The sequence below is a fragment of the Mobula birostris genome, chromosome 4 (assembly GCF_030028105.1).
Source record: "Mobula birostris isolate sMobBir1 chromosome 4, sMobBir1.hap1, whole genome shotgun sequence".
NCBI classification, from domain to species: Eukaryota; Metazoa; Chordata; class Chondrichthyes; order Myliobatiformes; family Myliobatidae; genus Mobula; species Mobula birostris.
The window spans coordinates 106,630,068-106,649,894 of record NC_092373.1 but is presented as its reverse complement, the minus strand read 5'-3'; the positions used below and the strand labels follow the sequence as shown (position 1 = coordinate 106,649,894).

General features: G+C 43.5%; 1 protein-coding gene across 1 annotated transcript in view; it reads right to left on the bottom strand.

Annotated features, from left to right (window-relative positions):
- The window catches only part of cfi (complement factor I), a 235,399-nt gene that overhangs the window by 55,538 nt on the left and 160,034 nt on the right, over positions 1-19,827 (bottom strand). Inside the window, exon 7 of the mRNA XM_072254679.1 lies at positions 19,666-19,773. Coding sequence (XP_072110780.1) covers positions 19,666-19,773 — 108 coding nt within the window. The remainder of the gene's footprint in view (positions 1-19,665; positions 19,774-19,827) is intronic.

Sequence of the window (19,827 nt, the reverse complement as noted above, 5' to 3'; positions counted from 1 at the left end):
TATCAGGAAAGTTGAGGAGAAATGTAAAAAAGTAATAAATGTGATGAGATGTTTGACTGGTAGGGAATGGAGAGCAAGTTGTTCAGCGTTGAAGAGAGTGTATGTGGCTTTAGTGAGATCTGTGTTGGACTATGGAAATATAGTATATGGATCAGCAGCTAGGTCTCTTATAAGGAAACTGGATGTGATTCAGGCTCAGGCCTTGAGAGTGTGTAGTGGGGCTTTTAAAATGTCACCAGTGTCAGCCCTACAGGTAGAAATGGGAATAATGCCTTTGGAACTAAGAAGGATGCAACTGATGGCAAACCACTGGGCTAGCTTGCAGGGGTACAATGATTCTCACCCTGCTAAAGGAGAGTTGTAGGAGTGCTGGGAAAATGGGAGGTTTCAGAGGGATAACTTTAGTCGGGTGGGGAATGATATCGCAAAAGAATGTGGAGTATTTGATCTGAGGATAAGTCCTTCAGTAGTTTATCCGGTTGTAGTTCCATGGAAGCTTGTATGGCCTGACATAGACTGGCATTTGTTAGAAGTAAAAAGGAAAGGAAGATATAAAACAGATTTGGTAAATGCATTTAACTGTCATGTGATGGAAAAGTATAGTGACTATACTCACATTTATACAGATGGTGCAAAGGAACAGGAGTGACAGGGTTTGGGGTGGTTATACCAGCAAAAGGAATTGGAATCAGCAGAAGAACATCTAATAAGTTAGGGGTATTTACAATGGAGATGCTGGCAGTGTTGGTTGCGTTGCAATGGGTGCAGAAAGCCAGACAAGTCAAAGCATTGATATGTTCAGATTCATCCTCAGTTCTAGCAAGTTTAAGGTCTTTTCACACAATTTGAAGAAATTTGAAGAAATGAGAAAGGATCTAAAAAGCGTGGATTGGGACAGGTTGTTCTCTGGCAAGGATGTGATTGGTAGGTGGGAAGCCTTCAAAGGAGAAATTTTGAGAGTGCAGAATTTGTATGTTCCTGTCAGGATTAAAGGCAAAGTGAATAGGAATAAGGAACCTTGGTTCTTAAGGGATATTGTAACTCTGATAAAGAAGAAGAGGGAGTTGTATGACATGTATAGGAAGCAGAGAGTAAATAAGGTGCTTGAGGAGTATAAGAAGTGCAAGAAAATACTTAAGAAAGAAATCAGGAGGGCTAAAAGAAGACACGAGGTTGCCTTGGCAGTCAAAGTGAAGGATAATCCAAAGAGCTTTTACAGGTATATTAAGAGCAAAAGGATTGTAAGGGATAAAATTGGTCCTCTTGAAGATCAGAATGGTCGGCTATGTGCGGAACCAAAGGAAATGGGAGAGATCTTAAATAGGTTTTTTGCATCTGTATTTACTAAGGAAACTGGCATGAAGTCTATGGAATTAAGGGAAACAAGTAGTGAGATCATAGAAACTGTACAGATCGAAAAGGAGGAGGTCTTTGCTGTCCTGAAGAAAATTAAAGTGGATATATCCCTGGGACCTGACAGGGTGTTCCCTCGGACCTTGAAGGAGACTAGTGTTGAAATTGCAGGGGCCCTGGCAGAAATACTTAAAATATCGCTGTCTACAGGTGAGGTGCCGGAGGATTGGAGAGTGGCTCATGTTGTTTCCTTGTTTAAAAAGGGATCGAAAAGTAATCTGGGCCAGTAAGCTTAGGCCAGTAAGTTTAACGTTGGTAGTAGGCAAGTTATTGGAGGGAGTACTAAGAGACAGAATCTACAAGCATTTGGATAGACAGGGACTTATTAGGGAGAGTCAACATGGCTTTGTGCATGGTAGGTCATGTTTGACCAATCTATTGGAGTTTTTCAAGGAGGTTACCAGGAAAGTGGATGAAGGGAAGGCAGTGGATATTGTCTACATGGACTTCAGTAAGGCCTTTGACAAGGTCCCGCATGAGAGGTTAGTTAGGAAAATTCAGTTGCTAGGTATACATGGAGAGGTGGTAAATTGGATTAGACATTGGCTCAATGGAAGAAGCCAAAGAGTGGTAGTAGAGAATTGCTTCTCCGAGTGGAGGCCTGTGACTAGTGGTGTGCCACAGGGATCAGTGCTGGGTCCATTGTTATTTGTCATCTATATCAATGATCTGGATGATAATGTGGTAAATTGGATCAGCAAATTTGCTGATGACACAAAGATTGGAGGTGTAGTAGACAGTGAGGGAAGTTTTCAGAGCCTGCAGAGGGACTTAGACCAGCTGGAAAAATGGGCTGAAAAGTGGCAGATGGAGTTTAATACAGACAAGTGTGAGGTATTGCACGTTGGAAGGACAAACCAAGGTAGAACATACAGGGTTAATGGTAAGGCACTGAGGAGTGCAGTAGAACAGAGGGATCTGGGAATACAGATACAAAACTACTGAAAAGTAGCGTCACAGGTAGATAGGGTCGTAAAGAGAGCTTTTGGTACATTGGCCTTTATTAATCAAAGTACTGAGGATAAGAGCTGGAATGTTATGATGAGGTTGTATAAGGCATTGGTGAGGCCGAATCTGGAGTATTGTGTTCAGTTTTGGTCACCAAATTACAGAAAGGATATAAATAAGGTTGAAAGAGTGCAGAGAAGGCTTACAAGGATGTTGCCGGGACTTGAGAAAGTCAGTTACAGAGAAAGGTTGAATGGGTTAGGACTTTATTCCCTGGAGCGTAGAAGAATGAGGGGAGATTTGATAGAGGTATATAAAATTATGATGGGTATAGATAGAGTGAATGCAAGCAGGCTTTTTCCACTGAGGCAAGGGGAGAAAAAACCAGAGGACATGGGTTAAGGGTGAGGGGGGAAAAGTTTAAAGGGAACATCGGGGGGGCTTCTTCACACAGAGAGTGGTGGGAGTATGGAATGAGCTGCCAGATGAGGTGGTAAATGCGGGTTCTTTTTTAACATTTAAGAATAAATTGGACAGATACAGGGATGGGAGGTGTATGGAGGAATATGGTCCGTGCGCAGGTCAGTGGGACTAGGCAGAAAATGGTTCGGCACAGCCAAGAAGGACCAAAAGGCCTGTTTCTGTGCTGTAGTTTCTGTGGTTCTATGGTTTAAACAGTCAGCAAGATGTACTTTACGAAGTCCTTCAGTTAGTTACAAGAATTGCAAATCAGGTAAAATTTCTATGGGTTCCAGCACATGTAGAGGTGAAGGGGAATGAGAGGGTGGATGAGTTGGCAAAGAAGGCGTTAAAGAAAGAAAATGTAGAAATGCACATTAGTATCAGTAAAGCAGAGGTTAAGTGTGTAATCTGGGAAAAAATCAACCAAATGTGGCAAGAAAGATGGGACAGGGAGGGGAAAGGGAGGCACTTATATCAAATACAACAGAGTGTTGCAGGTACTAGGGTAGGTAGTGGAATAAAAGAGAGGAAACTGTGTGGACTAGGTTAAGCCTGGGACACTGTGCATTAAACAAAACATTGAAAATGATAGGGAAACACCAGACAGGATTGTGTGAGGAATGTCAGGAAGAGGAGTCAGTAGAACATGTAGTTCTGTGTTGCAGGAAGTATGGGATACAGAGAGATGATGAGAATTAAACTAAGGGAGTTGGGTGTGCAGGAATTCACATTAAAAGGGTTGCTTGGCATGGGTGAGAGAGCACAGATTAGGGTATTTTTAGCGTTCTTAAGGGGTACATGGTTTTTTTATAAGATATGACGGATAATCAGGAATAGGGTACTAGGATGGTCAAAGATGGGAGGGTAAAGTGTAGGTTAGTGCGTGTGCGTGTGCGAGCGAGAGAGATTGGGTGAAGGGATTTAGAATACATGTCTAGTGCACATTCCGGAGCAGAAGGTGGCGGTAATGCACCATTAAGCTGGATGCCAACCGCCGTAAAACAAGACAGACAGACAGACAGACAGGGTAGCTAGTCCAATAAAGGCAGTGAGTCCATAAGGGTAGTTAGCTAGTAAGGGCAGCTAGTCCAATTAAGGTAGCTAGTCCAATTATGTAGTTAGTCCAATCAGGGCAGCTGGTGCAATGAGGGTAGCTAATCCAATTAGTGTAGTAGGTCCAATAAGAGTACCTAATCCAATTAGTGAAGCTAGTGTAATAATTGTAGCAAGTCCAATAAGGGTAACGTTACAATAAGGGTAGCTAGTCCGTTAGGGGTAATGCTTCCATGAAGTGTAGCTAGGCCAATAATTGTAGCTAGTCCAGTAAGGGTAACTTTACCAAATGGGGCAGCTAGTCCAATGAGGGTAGTTAGTCCAACTAGGGTTCCTAGTCCAATAAGGGTAACTAGGTTAATAAGGGAAGCTAGTATCATAGGTGTAGCAAATCCAATAAAGGTAACATTACAATAAGGCTAATGTTTTCATTAAGTGTAGCTAGTCCAATAAGGGCTGCTAGTCCATTAGGTGTAATGTTTCCAAATGGGGCAGCTAATCTAATGAGGGTAGTTAGTGAAATTAGGGTACCTAGTCCAATAAGGGAAGCTAGTCTAATAATGGTAACTGGTCCAATAGCGGTAACGTTTCAAATGAGGGCAGCTGGTGCAATGACGGTAGATAGTCCAATGAGTGTACCTAGTCCAATAAGGGTTAGTTTTCAATATGGGTAGCAAGTCCAATAGGGGTAATATTTCATTGTGTAGCTAGTCCAAAAGGGGTAATATTTCATTAAGTGTAGCTAGTCCAATAGGGGCAGCTAGTCCAAATAATGGTAGCTAGGCCATAAGCGTAGTGTTTCCAAAAATGGTAGTTAGGCCAATAAGGTCAGCTAGTCCATTAGGAGTAGTTAGTCCAATGTTGGTAGTTAGTACAATGAGGGTAGCTAGTCCAATAAGGGTACAATAAGGGTTACAATAAGGGTAGATTGGCCAGTAATGCTACCTAGGCCATAAGGGCAGTGTTTCCAAAAGAGGTAGTTAGGCCAATATGGGTAGCTGGGACAATAAGGGCAGCTAGTCTAATAGGGGTAGTTAGTTCAATGATGATAGTTAGTGCAATGAGGGCCACTAGTCCAATAACGGTAGGTAGTGCAATGAGTGTAGCTAGACCAATAAGGGCAGCTAATCCAAAAATGGCAGATTCTCCAATAAGGGCAGAGAGTCCAATAACAGTAGCTAGTCCATAACGTTTCCAATAAGGGTAACATAGGAACGTAGAAACATAGAAAACCTACTGTACAATACAGGCCCTCCGGCCCACAATGCTGTGCCGAATATGTACTTACTTTAGAAATTACCTAGGGTTACCCATAGCCCTTTATTTTTCTAAGCTCCATGTACCTATCCAGGAGACTCCTAAAAGACCCTATCGTATCCACCTCCACCTCCGTTGCCAGTAGCCCATTCCATGCACTCACCACTCCCTGCATAAAAAACATACCCCTGACATCTCCTCTTTACCCGCTTCCAAGCACCTTAAAATGGTACCCTCTCGTGCGAGCGATTTCAGCCCTGGGAAAAAGCCTCTGACTATCCACATAATCAATGCCTCTCATCATCTTATACACCTCTCATCCTCTGTCGCTCCAACCTATTCTCATAAGGCATGCTCCCCAATCCAGGCAACATCCTTGTAAATCTCCTCTGCATCCTTTCTTTAGTTTCCACATCCTTCCTGCAGAGAGGTGACCAGAGCTGAGCTCAGTACTCCAAGTGGGGTCTGACCACGGTCCTATATAGCTGCAACATCACTTCTCGGCTCTTAAACTCAATCCCATGGTTGATGAAGGCCAATGCACCGTATGCCTCCTTAACCACAGAGTCAACCTGCGCAGCTGCTTTGAGCATCCTATAGACTCGGACCCCATGATCCCTCTGATCCTCCACACTGCCAAGAGTCTTACCATTAATACCATATTCTGCCATGGTACTTAACCTACCAAAATGAATCACCTCACACTTATTTGGGTTGAACTCCATCTGCTACTTCTCAGCCCAGTTCTGCATCCTATCAATATCCCGCTGTAACCTCTGACAGCCCTCCACAACACCTCCAACCTTTGTGTCATCAGCAAATTTACTAACCCATCCTTCCACTTTCTCATCCAGGTCATTTATAAAAATCACGAAGAGAAGGGGTCTCAGAACAGATCCCTGAGGCACACCACTTGTCACCAACCTCCATGCAGAATATGACCCATCTACAACCACTCTTTGCCTTCTGTGAGCAAGCCAGTTCTGGATCCACAAAGCAAGGTCGCCTTACTTTCTCAATAAGCCTTGCATGGGGTACCTTAACAAATGGCTTGCTGAAATCCATATACACTACATCTACTGCTCTACCTTCTTCAATGTGTTTAGTCACATCCTCAAAAAATTGAATCAGACTCGTAAGGCATGACCTGCCTTTGACAAAGCCATGCGGACTATTCCTAATCATATTATGCCTCTCCAAATGTCCATAAATCCTGCCTCTCAGGATCTTTTCCATCAACTTACCAACCACTGAAGTAAGACTTACTGGCCTATAATTTCCTGGGCTATCTCTACTCCCTTTCTTGAATAAGTGAGCAACATCTGCAACCCTTCAATCCTCTGGAACCTCTCCCGTCCTCATTGATGATGCAAAGATCATTGCCAGAGGCTCAGCAATCTCCTACCTCGCTTCCCACAGTAGCCTGGGGTACATCTCGTCCGGCCCCAGTGACTAATCCAGCTTGATGCTTTCCAAAAGCTCCAGCACATCCTCTTCCTTAATATCTACATGTTCAAGTTTTTCAATCCACTGCAAGTCATCCTTACAATCGCCAAGATCCTTTTCCGTAGTGAATACTGAAGCAAAGTATTCATTAACTACCTCTGCCATCTCCTCCGGTTCCATACACACTTTTCCACTGTCACATTTGATTAGTCCTATTCTCTTACGTTTTATCCTCTTGCTCTTCACATACTTGTAGAATGCCTTGGAATTTTCCTTAATCCTGTCCACCAAGGCCTTGTCATGGCCCCTGCTGGCTCTCCTAATTTCATTCTTAAGCTCCTTCCCACTAACCTTATAATCTTCTAGATATGTATCATTACCTAGATTTTTGAACCTTTCGTAAGCTCTTCTTTTCTTCTTGACTAGATTTTCAAAAGCCTTTGTACACCACTGCTCCTGTACCCTACCATCGTTTCCCTGTCTCATTGGAACGCACCTATGCAGAACGCCACACAAATATCCCCTGAACATTTGCCACATTTCTTCAGTATATTTCCCTGAGAACATCTGTTCCCAATTTATGCTTCGAAGCTCTTGCCTGATAGCATCATATTTCCCCTTACTCCAATTAAACACTTTTCTAATTTGTCTGTTCCTGTCCCTCTTCAATGTTATGGTAAATAAGATAGAATTGTGATCGCTATCTCCAAAATGCTCTCCCACTGAGACCTGACACCTGACCTGGTTCATTTCCCAATACTAGATCAAGTACAGCCTCTCTTCTTGTAGGCTTATCTACATATTGTGTCAGGAAATCTTTCTGAACACACCTAAAAAACTCCACCCCATCTAAACCCCTTGCTCTAGGAAGATGTCAATCAATATTTGGGAAATTAAAAACTCCCACCATGACAACCCTGTTATTATTATTACACCTTGCCAGAATCTGTATCCCTATCTGCTCCTCGATGTCCCTGTTACTATTGGGTGGTCTATGAAAAACACCCAGTAGAGATATTGACCCCTTCCTGTATTGAACTTCCATCCACAGGGACTCAGTAGACAATCCCTCCATGACGTCCTCCTTTACTGCAGCCATGACACTATCTCTCATCAGCAGTGCCACACCCCCAGATCTTTTGCCTCCCTCCCTGTTCCTTCTGAAACATCTAAAGCCTGGCACTCTAAGTAACCATTCCTGCCCGTGAGCCATCCAGGTCTCTGTAATGGCCACAACATCATAGCTTCAAGTACTGAACCACATTCTAAGCTCATTTGCTTTGGTAGTTAGTCCAATAAGGGTAGCTAGGCCAATAAGGGCAGCTAGTCCAAGTCGGGTAAAGTTATAATAAGGGCAGCTAGTCCAATTTGGGTAAAGTTATACTAAGGGTAGCTTGGCTAATAATGGTATTTAGGCCATTAGGGTAGCGTTTCCAAAAATGGTAGTTGGGTCAATATGGGTAGCTAGGCTGCTCGTCCAGTGATGGTAGTTAGTACAGTGATGGTAATTAGTTCAATGAGGGTAGTTAGTACAGTGAGGGTAGTTAGTACAATGAGAGTACTTAGTACAGTGATGGTAGTTAGTACAGTGAGGGTAGTTAGTACAATGAGGGTAGTTAGTACAGTGAGGGTAGTTACCATAGAAACCACAGCACAGAAAAAGGCCCTTTGGCCCTTCTTGGCTGTGCTGAATCATTTTCTGCCTAGTCCCACTGACCTGCACATGGACCATATCCCTCCATACAACTCCCATCCATGTATCTGTCCAATTTATTCTTAAATGTTAAAAAAGAACCCGCATTTACCACCTCGTCTGGCAGCTCATTCCATACTCCCACCACTCTCTGTGTGAAGAAGCCCCCCCCTAATGTTCCCTTTAAACTTTTCACCCCTCACCCTTAACTCATGTCCTCTGGTTTTTTTCTCCCCTTGCCTCAGTGGAAAAAGCCTGCTTGCATTCACTCTATCTATACTCATCATAATTTTATATACCTCTATCAAATCTCCCCTCATTCTTCTACGCTCCAGGGAATAAAGTCCTAACCTATTCAATCTTTCTCTGTAACTGAGTTTCTCAAGTCCCGGCAACATCCTTGTAAACCTTCTCTGCACTCTTTCAACCTTATTTATATCCTTCCTGTAATTTGGTGACCAAAACTGAACACAATAGTCCAGATTCGGCCACACCAATGCCTTATACAACGTCATCATAACATTCCAGCTCTTATACTCAATACTTCGATTAATAAAGGCCAATGTACCAAAAGCTCTCTTTACCACCCTATCAACCTGTGACGACACTTTTAGGGAACCTTGTATCTGTATTCCCAGATCCCTCTGTTCCACTGCACTCCTCAGTGCCTTACCATTAACCCCGTATGTTATACCTTGGTTTGTCCTTCCAATGTGCAATACCTCACACTTGTCAGTATTAAACTCCATCTGCCATTCTTCAGCCCATTTTTCCAGCTGGTCCAAGTCCCTCTGCAGGCTCTGAAAACCTTCCTCACTGTCTACTACACCTCCAATCTTTGTATCATCAGCAAACTTGACAATGAGGGTACAATGAGTTAGTACAATGAGGGTAGCTAGTGTAAAGAGGGTAGTTAGTACAGTGATGGTAGTTAGTACAGTGATGGTAATTAGTACAATGAGGGTAGTTACTACAATGAGGGTAGTTAGTACAGTGATGGTAGTTAGTATAGTGATGGTAGTTAGTACAATGAGGGTAGCTAGTGCAAAGAGGGTAGTTAGTACAATGAGGGTAGCTGGTGAAAAGAGGGTAGGTAGTACAATGAGGGTAGTTAGTACAGTGATGGTAATTAGTACAGTGAGGGTAGTTAGTACAATGAGGGTAGTTAGTACAGTGAGGGTAGTTAGTACAATGAGGGTAGGTAGTACAGTGAGTAGTTAGTACAGTGAGGGTACTTAGTACAATGAGGGTAGCTGGTGCAAAGAGGGTAGGTAGTACAATGAGGGTAGTTAGTACAGTGAGGGTAGTTAGTACAATGAGGGTAGGTAGTACAGTGAGTAGTTAGTACAGTGAGGGTACTTAGTACAATGAGGGGAGTTAGTACAGTGAGGGTACAGTGATGGTAGTTAGTAAATGAAGGTAGTTAGTACAGTGATGGTAGTTAGTACAGTGATGGTAATTAGTACAGTGAGGATAGTTAGTACAGTGATGGTAATTAGTACAGTGAGGGTAGTTAGTACAATGAGGGTAGTTAGTACAGTGATGGTGGCTAGTGCAAAGAGGGTAGCTAGTGCAAAGAGGGTAGTTAGTACAGTGTTGGTAGTTCGTACAGTGATGGTAATTAGTACAATGAGGGTAGTTAGTACAATGAGGGTAGTTAGTAAAAAGAGGGTAGTTAGTACAGTGAGGGTAGATAGTACAATGAGGGTAGATAGTACAATGAGGGTAGTTAGTACAGTGAGGGTAGTTAGTACAGTGATGGTAATTAGTACAATGAGGGTAGTTAGTACGGTGATGGTAGTTAGGACAAAGGGTAATTAGTACAATGAGGGTAGATAGTACAATGAGGGTAGTTAGTACAGTGAGGGTAATTAGTACAATGAAGGTAGCTGGTGCAAAGAGGGTAGTTAGTACAAAGAGGGTAGTTAGTGCAAAAGGGGTATCTGGTGCAAAGAGGGTAGTTAGTACAATGAATGTAGTTAGTACAGTGATGGTAATTAGTACAATGAGGGTAGTTAGGACAGTGATGGTAGTTAGGACAAAGGGTAGTTAGGACAAAGGGTAGTTAGTACAATGAGGGTAGTTAGTACAATGAGGGTAGATAGTACAGTGAGGGTAGTTAGTACAGTGAGGGTAGATAGTACAGCGAGGGTAGTTAGTACAATGAGGGTAGCTGGTGCAGAGAGGGTAGGTAGTACAAAGATGGTAGTTAGTGCAAAGAGGGTAGTTGGTGCAAAGAGGGTAGGTAGTACAGTGAGGGTAGTTAGTACAGTGAAGGTACAGTGATGGTAGTTAGTCAATGAGGGTAGTTAGTACAGTGATGGTAGTTAGTACAGTGATGGTAGTTAGTAAATGAGGGTAGTTAGTACAGTGACGGTAGTTAGTACAGTGATGGTAATTAGTACAGTGAGGGTAGTTAGTACAATGAAGGTAGTTAGTACAGTGATGGTAGCTAGTGCAAAGAGGGTAGCTAGTGCAAACAGGGTAGTTAGTACAGTGATGGTAGTTAGTACAATGAGGGTAGTTAGTACAAAGAGGGTAGATAGTACAATGAGGGAAGATAGTACAATGAGGGTAGTTAGTACAGTCATGGTAGTTAGTACAGTGATGGTAATTATTACAATCAGGGTAGTTAGTACAGTGATGGTAGTTAGTACAGTGAGAGTAGCTAGTGCAAAGAGGGTAGTTGGTACAGTGAGGTAGTTAGTACATTGAGGGTAGCTAGTGCAAAGAGGGTAGTTAGTACAGTGAAGGTAGTTAGTACAATGAGGGTAGTTAGTACAATGACGGTAGTTAGTGCAAAGAGGTTAGCTGGTGCAAAGAGGGTAGTTAGTACAATGAGGGTAGTTAGTACAGTGATGGTAATTAGTATAATGAGGGTAGGTAGTACAGTGAGGGTAGTTAGTATAGTGAGGGTAGTTAGTACAGTGAGGGTAGTTAGTACAATGAGTGTTGCTGGTGCAAAGAGGGTAGGTAGTACAATGTGGGTAGTTAGTGCAAAGAGGGAAGCTGGTGAAAAGAGGGTAGGTAGTACAGTGAGGGTAGTTGGTACAGTGAGGGTACAGTGATGGTAGTTAGTAAATAAGGGTAGTTAGTACAGTGAGGGTATTTAGTACAAAGAGGGTAGTTAGTACAAAGAGGGTAGTTAGTGCAATGAGGATATTTAGTACAGTGATGGTAGTTAGGACAGTGAAGTTAGTTAGTACAATGATGGTAGTTAGTATAGTGAGGGTAGTTAGTACAGTGATGGTAGTTAGTACAATGAGGGTAGTTACTACAATGAGGGTAGTTAGTACAGTGATGGTAGTTAGTATAGTGATGGTAGTTAGAACAGTGAGGGTAGTTAGTACAATGAGGGTAGCTAGTGCAAAGAGGGTAGTTAGTACAATGAGGGTAGTTAGTACAATGAGGGTAGTTAGTACAGTGAGGGTAGTTAGTACAGTGAGGGTACAGTGATGGTAGTTAGTAAATGAGGGTAGTTAGCAAATGAGGGTAGTTAGTACAGTGATGGTAATTAGTACAGTGAGGATAGTTAGTACAGTGATGGTAGCTAGTGCAAAGAGGGTAGTTAGTACAATGAGGGTAGTTAGTACAGTGATGGTAATTAGTACAGTGAGGGTAGTTAGTACAATGAGGGTAGCTAGTGCAAAGAGGGTAGTTAGTACAATGAGGGTAGTTAGTACAATGAGGGTAGTTAGTACAGTGAGGGTAGTTAGTACAGTGAGGGTACAGTGATGGTAGTTAGTAAATGAGGGTAGTTAGCAAATGAGGGTAGTTAGTACAGTGATGGTAATTAGTACAGTGAGGATAGTTAGTACAGTGATGGTAGCTAGTGCAAAGAGGGTAGTTAGTACAATGAGGGTAGTTAGTACAGTGATGGTAATTAGTACAGTGAGGGTAGTTAGTACAATGAGGGTAGCTAGTGCAAAGAGGGTAGTTAGTACAATGAGGGTAGTTAGTACAATGAGGGTAGTTAGTACAGTGAGGGTAGTTAGTACAGTGAGGGTACAGTGATGGTAGTTAGTAAATGAGGGTAGTTAGCAAATGAGGGTAGTTAGTACAGTGATGGTAATTAGTACAGTGAGGATAGTTAGTACAGTGATGGTAGCTAGTGCAAAGAGGGTAGTTAGTACAATGAGGGTAGTTAGTACAGTGATGGTAATTAGTACAGTGAGGGTAGTTAGTACAAAGAGGTTAGTTAGTACAATGAGGGTAGTTAGTACAGTGATGGTAGTTAGTACAGTGATGATAGTACAAAGAGGGTAGTTCGTACAAAGAGGGTAGTTAGTACAGTGATGATAGTACAAAGAGGGTAGTTAGTACAGTGAGGGTAGTTAGTACAATGAGGGTAGGTAGTACAATGAGGGTAGGTAGTACAATGAGGGTAGTTAGTACAGTGAGAGTAGTTAGTACAATGAGGGTAGCTGTTGCAAAGAGGGTAGTTAGTACAGTGATGGTAGTTAGTACAGTGAGGATAGTTAGTACAGTGATGTTAGTTAGTACAGTGAGGGTAGCTAGTACAATGAGGGTAGTTAGTACAGTGAGGATAGTTAGTACAGTGATGTTAGTTAGTACAGTGAGGGTAGCTAGTACAATGAGGGTAGTTAGTACAGTGAGAGTAGTTAGTACAATGAGGGTAGTTAATACAGTGAGGGTAGTTAGTACAATGAGGGTAGCTGGTGCATAGAGGGTAGTTAGTACAATGAGGGTAGCTGTTGCAAAGAGGGTAGTTAGTACAATGAGGGTAGTTGGTACAGTGAGGGTAGTTAGTACAATGAGGGTAGATGGTGCAAAGAGGGTAGTTGGTGCAAAGAGGGTAGCTAGTACAGTGAAGTTAGCTGGTTCAATGAGGGTAGCTGGTGCAATGAAGGTAGCTAGTGCAAAGAGGGTAGTTAGTACAGTGATGGTAGTTAGTACAGTGATGGTAGTTAGTACAGTGATGGTAGTTAGTACAGTGATGATAGTACAAAGAGGGTAGTTCGTACAAAGAGGGTTGTTAGTACAGTGAGGGTAGTTAGTACAGTGAGGGTAGTTAGTGCACAGAGGGTAGTTAGTACAGTGAGGGTAGCTAGTACAGTGAGGGTAGTTAGTACAGTGAGAGTAGTTAGTACAATGAGGGTAGCTGGTGCATAGAGGGTAGTTAATACAATGAATGTAGTTAGTGCAAAGAGGTTAGCTGGTGCAAAGAGGGTAGTTAGTACAATGAGGGTAGTTAGTGCAGTGAGGGTAGTTAGTACAATGAGGGTAGATGGTGCAAAGAGGGTAGTTGGTGCAAAAAGGGTAGCTAGTACAGTGAAGTTAGCTGGTGCAATGAGGGTAGCTGGTGCAATGAGGGTATTTAGTACAATGAGGGTAGTTAGTACAATGAGGGTAGCTGGTGCAAAGACGGTAGGTAGTACAATGAGGTTAGTTAGTACAATGATGGGTAGTTAGTACAGTGAGCGTAGTTAGTACAGTGATGGTTGTTAGTACAGTGATGATAGTACAAAGAGGGTTGTTAGTACAGTGAGGGTAGTTAGTACAAAGAGGGTAGGTAGTACAATGAAGGTAGTTGGTGCAAAGAGGGTAGTTAGTACAGTGAGGGTAGTTAGTACAGTGAAGGTAGTTAGTACAGTGAGGGTACAGTGATGGTAGTTAGTAAATGAGTGTAGTTAGTACAGTGATGGTAGTTAGTACAATGAGGGTAGTTAGTATAGTGATGGTAGTTAGTACAGTGAGGGTATAGTGATGGTAGTTAGTAAATGAGGGTAGTTAGTACAGTGCTGGTAGTTAGTAAATGAGTGTAGTTAGTAAAGTGATGGTAGTTAGTACAGTGAGGGTAGCTAGTACAGTGAGGTAGTTAGTATAATGAGGGTAGTTAGTACAGTGATGGTAGTTAGTACAATGAGGGTAGTTAGTACAGTGAGGGTAGTTAGTACAATGAGGGTAGTTAGTACAATGAGGGTAGCTGGTGCATATAGTTTAGTTAGTACAATGAGGGTAGTTAGTGCAAAGAGGGTAGTTAGTGCAAAGAGGGTAGCTGGTGCAAAGAGGGTTGTTAGTATAATGAGGGTAGTTAGTACAGTGAGGGTAGTTAGTAAAATGAGGGTAGATGGTGCAAAGAGGGTAGATGGTGCAAAGAGGGTAGTTAGTGCAATGAAGTTAGCTGGTGCAATGAGGGTAGCTGGTGTAATGAGGGTAGTTAGTACAATGAGGGTTGTTGGTACAATGAGGGTAGCTGGTGCAAAGAGGGTAGTTAGTCCAATAGAGGTAAGGTTTTCAATAAGGGTAGTTAGCCCAATAAGAGTAGCTAGTTGATAAAGGGTACCTAGTGCCCTAACGGTAGCTTGGCCAATAAGGGCAGCTAGTCCAATGAGGGTAGTTATTGCACTGAGGGAAGCTAGTTCAATGATGGCAGCTAGTCCTATAAGGGTGATAGTCCAACATGGGTAGCTGGTCCAATAAGGGTAGCTAGACCAATAAAGGTAGCTCGTGCAATTAAGGTAGTTAGTCCTATGATGCTAGCTAGTGCAGTGAGGGTAGCTAGTCCAATAGGGGGAAAAATAAATAAATACATAAATAAATAAGGGATTTGGTAAGAAGGGGAGGAGGGGCATTAATGGAAGTTAGAGAAGTTAATGCTCATGCCATCAGGTTACCCCATCATTCATTAATTCATTTATTATTTTTAATTCCCCCCCCCCCCACTTTTTTCTCTCTCTCTTTTTTCTCCCTCTGTCCCTCTCACTATAACTCCTTGCCTGCTCTCCATCTTCCTTTGGGATTCCCTCCCCCTTTCTTTCTCCCTAGGCCTCCTGTCCCATGATCCTCTCCCTTCTCCAGCCTTGTATCCCTTTTGAGAATCAACTTTCCAGCTCTTAGCTTCATCCCCCCCCCGTCTTCTCCTATCATTTTGCATCTCTCCCTCCCCCTCCCACTTTCAAATCTCTTACTATCTCTTCTTTCAGTTAGTCCTGACAAAGGGTCTCCGCCCGAAACGTCGACTGTACCTCTTCCTATAGATGCTGCCTGGCCTGCTGTGTTCACCAGTATTTTGTGTGCGTCGCTTGAATTTCCAGCATCTGCAGATTTCCTCGTGTTTGCGTTTCCAATAAGGCTAATTAGTCCATTAAGGGTAGCTAGGTCAATAAAGGTAGTGAGGCCAATAGGTTTAGCCAGTCTAATATGGGTAGCTAGTCCAATAAGGGCAGCTAGTCCATAACAATATCGTCCTTCCTGTACTGAGGCGACCAGAACTGAGCACAGTACTCCAAGTGGGGTCTGACCAGGTTCCTATATAGCTGCAATATTACCTCTCAGCTCTTAAACTCAATCCCACGACTGATGAAGGCCAATGCTCCATATTCCTTCTTAACCACAGAGCCAACCTGCGTAGCAACAATGGGCAGCAGGATAGATTGTGCAATGAGGGTAGTTAGTGCATTGAGGATACCTAGTGCTTTGAGGGTAGCTGGTCCAATAACAGTAGCTAGTCCAATAAGTGCAGCTAGTGAAATAAAGGCAGCTAGTCCAGTAAGGGTAATTAGTCCAATAAGGGTAGTTAGTCCAATAAGGGTAGCTAGTCCAATGGGAGTAAGGTATTCAATAAAGGTACTAGGCCAGTAAGGGCAACTAGGCCAATCAAGGCAGCTAGTCCAATAAGGGCAGCAACTCCAATAAGGGGAGCATTTCCAGTAAGAGTAGTTAGTCCAATAAGGGTAGTTAGGCAAATAAGGGTAGCAAGTCCAATAGGGGTAACCCTTTCAATAAAGGTAGCTAGGCCAACAAGGGTAACGTTGCAATCAGAGTAGCATTTCCAATAAGGGTAGCTACTCCAGAAAGGTCATCTACTCCAATGAGGGCAGCTAGGTTAATGAGAGCAGTTCATCCAACAGGGGTAATGTTTTCAATAAGGGTAGCTAGTCCAATAAGGACAGCTAGTCTAGTAGAGGTAATGCTTTCAATAAGGGTAGCTAGTTCAATAGGAGTAAGGTTTTCAAAAAGGGTAGCTAGTCTACTGAGGGTCGTGTTTCCAATAGGGTAGCTAGTCCAATAGGGTAAAGTTTCCAATGAGAGCAGCTAGTCCAATGAGGGTAGTTTGTCCAACAAAGGCAGCTAGTCCAATAAGCGCTGCTAGTCCAATTCAGGGTAGCTAGTCCATAAGGGTAGCGTTTCCAATAATGGTAGTTAGTCCAATAAGGGTAGCAAGACCAATAAGGGCAGCTAGTCCAATAAGGGTAGCTAGACCATAACAGTAGCATTTCCAGTAAGGGTGGCTAGTCCAATAAAGTTAGCTAGTCTAATAAGGGTTGCTGGTCCAATAAGGGTAAAGTTTTCAATAAAGGTAGCTCGGCCAATGAGGGCAGCTAGTCTAAGCAGGGTAGTTACTGCCATCAGGGTAGTTATTCAATTAGGGTAGCTAGTATAATAACGGTAGATTTTCAGTAAGGGTAGTAAGGTTTTCAATAATGGTAACTAGTCCATAACGGTAGCAATTCCAATAAGGGTAGGTAGGCAAATAAGGGGAACTAGTCCAATAAAGGTAGCTAGTCCAATAGGGTTAACGTTTTCAATAAGGGTAGCTAGTCCAATGAGGGGAGGTACTGCAATAATGGTAGTTAGTCCGATTAGGGTAGCTAATCCAATAAAGGTGCTTAGTCCAATAAGGGCAGATAATCCAATAAGGGTAGCTTGGCCAATAATGGTAGCTCGGCCATAAGGGTACCATCTACAATAATGGTAGTTAAGCCAATATGGGCAGCTAGGCCAATATGAGTAGTTAGTGCAATGAGGCTAGCTAGTGCATTGAGGGCAGCTAGTCCAACAAGGGCAGCTAGTGCAATAAGGGTAGGTTGTCCAATTCAGGGTAGATAGTACATAATGGTAGTGTTTCCAATAGTGGGAGTCAGACCGATAAGGGTAGCTTGCTCAATAAGGGAAGTAAGTTGGATTAGGGTTGCTAATCCGATAAAGGTAGTTAGTCCAATCAGGTCAGCTAGTCCAACAAGGGCAGCTAATCCAATAAGGGTAGTTAGTCCAGTGAGGTTAGTTAATGCAATTAGGATAGCTAGTCCAGTAAGGGCAGCTGGTCCAATAACAGTAGCGAGGCCAATAACGGTAGCTAGTCCAATTAGGGTAACCAGTCCAATAAGTGTAGTTGGTCCAATAGGGGTAAAGTATCCAATGACAGGAGCTAGCCCAATCAGGGTAGAAAGTGCAATAAGGGCATCTAATCCAATAAGGGTAGGTATTCCATAACAGTAGTGTTTCCAATAAGGATAGGAAGGCCAATAACGGCAGCTAGGCCAATAAGGTAATGTTACAATAAGGGTAGCATTTCCAATAAGTAAAGCTAGTTCAATAGGGATCGCTTGTCCAATAAGGGTAGCTAGTTAAATCTTTTTCCTATGGTAGAGGTATCAAAAACAAGAGGGCATAGACTTGAGATGAGAGGAACAATTTTTAAAGAGGATCTGAGTGTGAAATGATATTTATATTTGATATCTATAACATGATTCTGGGAGAGATGGTGAAATCAGATAAAGTTACTATTTTGAAGAAGCATTTAGACAAATATTTGAAAAGGCAAGAATTTGAAGACCCTAACATGGGTGACTATCATTAGATTGATGAGCAAAAATATCGGCAGAGAAGGGCCCATGTCTATGCTGTCATGGTCTGGATCGGGGTCCCTTTAAATTTACCTTGTTTATGTTACGATCCGGACCGTTGATTCCCTGTTTTCCCATGTCCCTTGGCTTTGGTGATTAGAGGCAATTAACGCTCGGCTGAACCAGTAGTTTATAGTCTCCGGCTTTCAGCCGTTTGGCACGGGAGCGTCTGCAAAGTCATCCAAGGTACGGTGTGCCCATGCCATCTGGCTGGAGCAAGCCTAGTCTCTGCCGAAGCAAGTGCCAGTAATTCGCCTCTCCTCACCGGAGCAACCCTGTCCAGTTACCTCGCCAAAGCAAGCCTGCAAAGTTTCCTCACCGAGGTGGGTCTGTCAGTTAACCCGCTGGAGGGAAACAAGAACCGCTGTCTACTGTTCCCAGGCCGAGTCGAGAGCTCGCCACTACCCGGAGGCTCCAAGTCAAGTCCTGGCTCCGGCGGCATTCTAGCACCAAGTCAAGTCCTGGTCCTGGCGGCATTCAAGCACCAAGTCGAGTCCTGGTCCTGGTGACATTCAAGCACCAAGTCGAGTCCCGGCCCTGGCGGCACTCTAGCTCCAAGTCAAGTCCTTTCCCTGGCGGCTTCCCAGTTTTGAGACAAGTCCTGGCCCTGGCGGTCTGTGATTACTGTCCTACCCCCTTGTCTGAATCCCTCCTCTGCCCCTCTCACCTCTAGCCCTCGTCTGCACCCCCCGCCTGCACTTCCGTCTAGTTCCATTGCCGGAGCTAGGTAGGTACTGTCTGGTGTTCATTCGCGTTGGTCTTGTCTTGTCTTGTCCTCGCCTCCGTGGGGTAAGTCAGGCCATCCTGCCGTTGCCCCGCGGAGGGTCATGAGTCCAGGCTGTATGTCCTGTACCCAACGAGGGGTCCCGGCTCTCTGTTCTGTGTGTGAGTCCTGGCCCTCTGTCCTGTACCCAAGGAGGGGTCCCGGCTCTCTGTTCTGTGTATGTGTCCATGGTTCCATGTACCTGCTCTCCCAAGACCGAGGCTCTGTGTTCCCATGTTTCTCCTCTCCCTAGCCCATGCCATGTCCATGCCTGGTTCTGGGGTCCGAGCCCGAGGCAAGACCCAGGTACTGGGTCCTTGCCCAGTATCGGGCTCGGAGTCCAAACCCTAGCCTCTCATGTCTCCTGTAGTTCTGAGAGCTGATCCAGAGTCCTAGCCCAGACTCTTGGTCCCAGCCTAGTCATAGTCCTCAGTCCTTGTCCAGTTCGCTACTCCTGCTTCTGCCTAGCTCTCCTGATATTGAACAGTAAACTAAATTTAATTAACCTCACAAGATGTGTCTTGCATTTGGGTCCACCCTTGCTCCCTATGCCCCCGCCATTGTGACATATGCAGCATGGCTAATCGTCTATAACCTCATTCTCTACTTCCACTCACTCATTGATCAGATAACCTTGTTTACAGATTATCCCTATGATCATCCAGGTTTTACCCTATGAAATGTCTTTCCCATCCTCCAACCTCCCTATTGCTTAACAGACTTACTATCTAACCTTCCCAGTTCTGTCAAAGGGTCTTTGATCATACAAATTTACATCTACAGAGAATGTTCCTGAGTCCAGAGTCAGGGACATTTCCTCTTTTGTTGTATGGGGAAAAATTATAATTCCAATTTCTTTGGAATTCTGGTCACAAGCTAACCACTCAGAGCCAGAATTAAACTGTAAATGCTGGAAATATCCTTGAATCTGGCAGCATTATGGAGGGAGAGAGAGAGTAATCTTGAATATTATTTCTTACCAATACAGTTATTCTCATCACTTCCATCCAAGCAATCATCTTCGCCATCACATAATGAAAAATTTGGAATACATACGCCGGACTTGCAGGAATAAGAATGGTGGCAATCTATTTTAGCAAGAGAAAAAGATATCAAGCTTGAGGAAATGCCATGGGCTCATT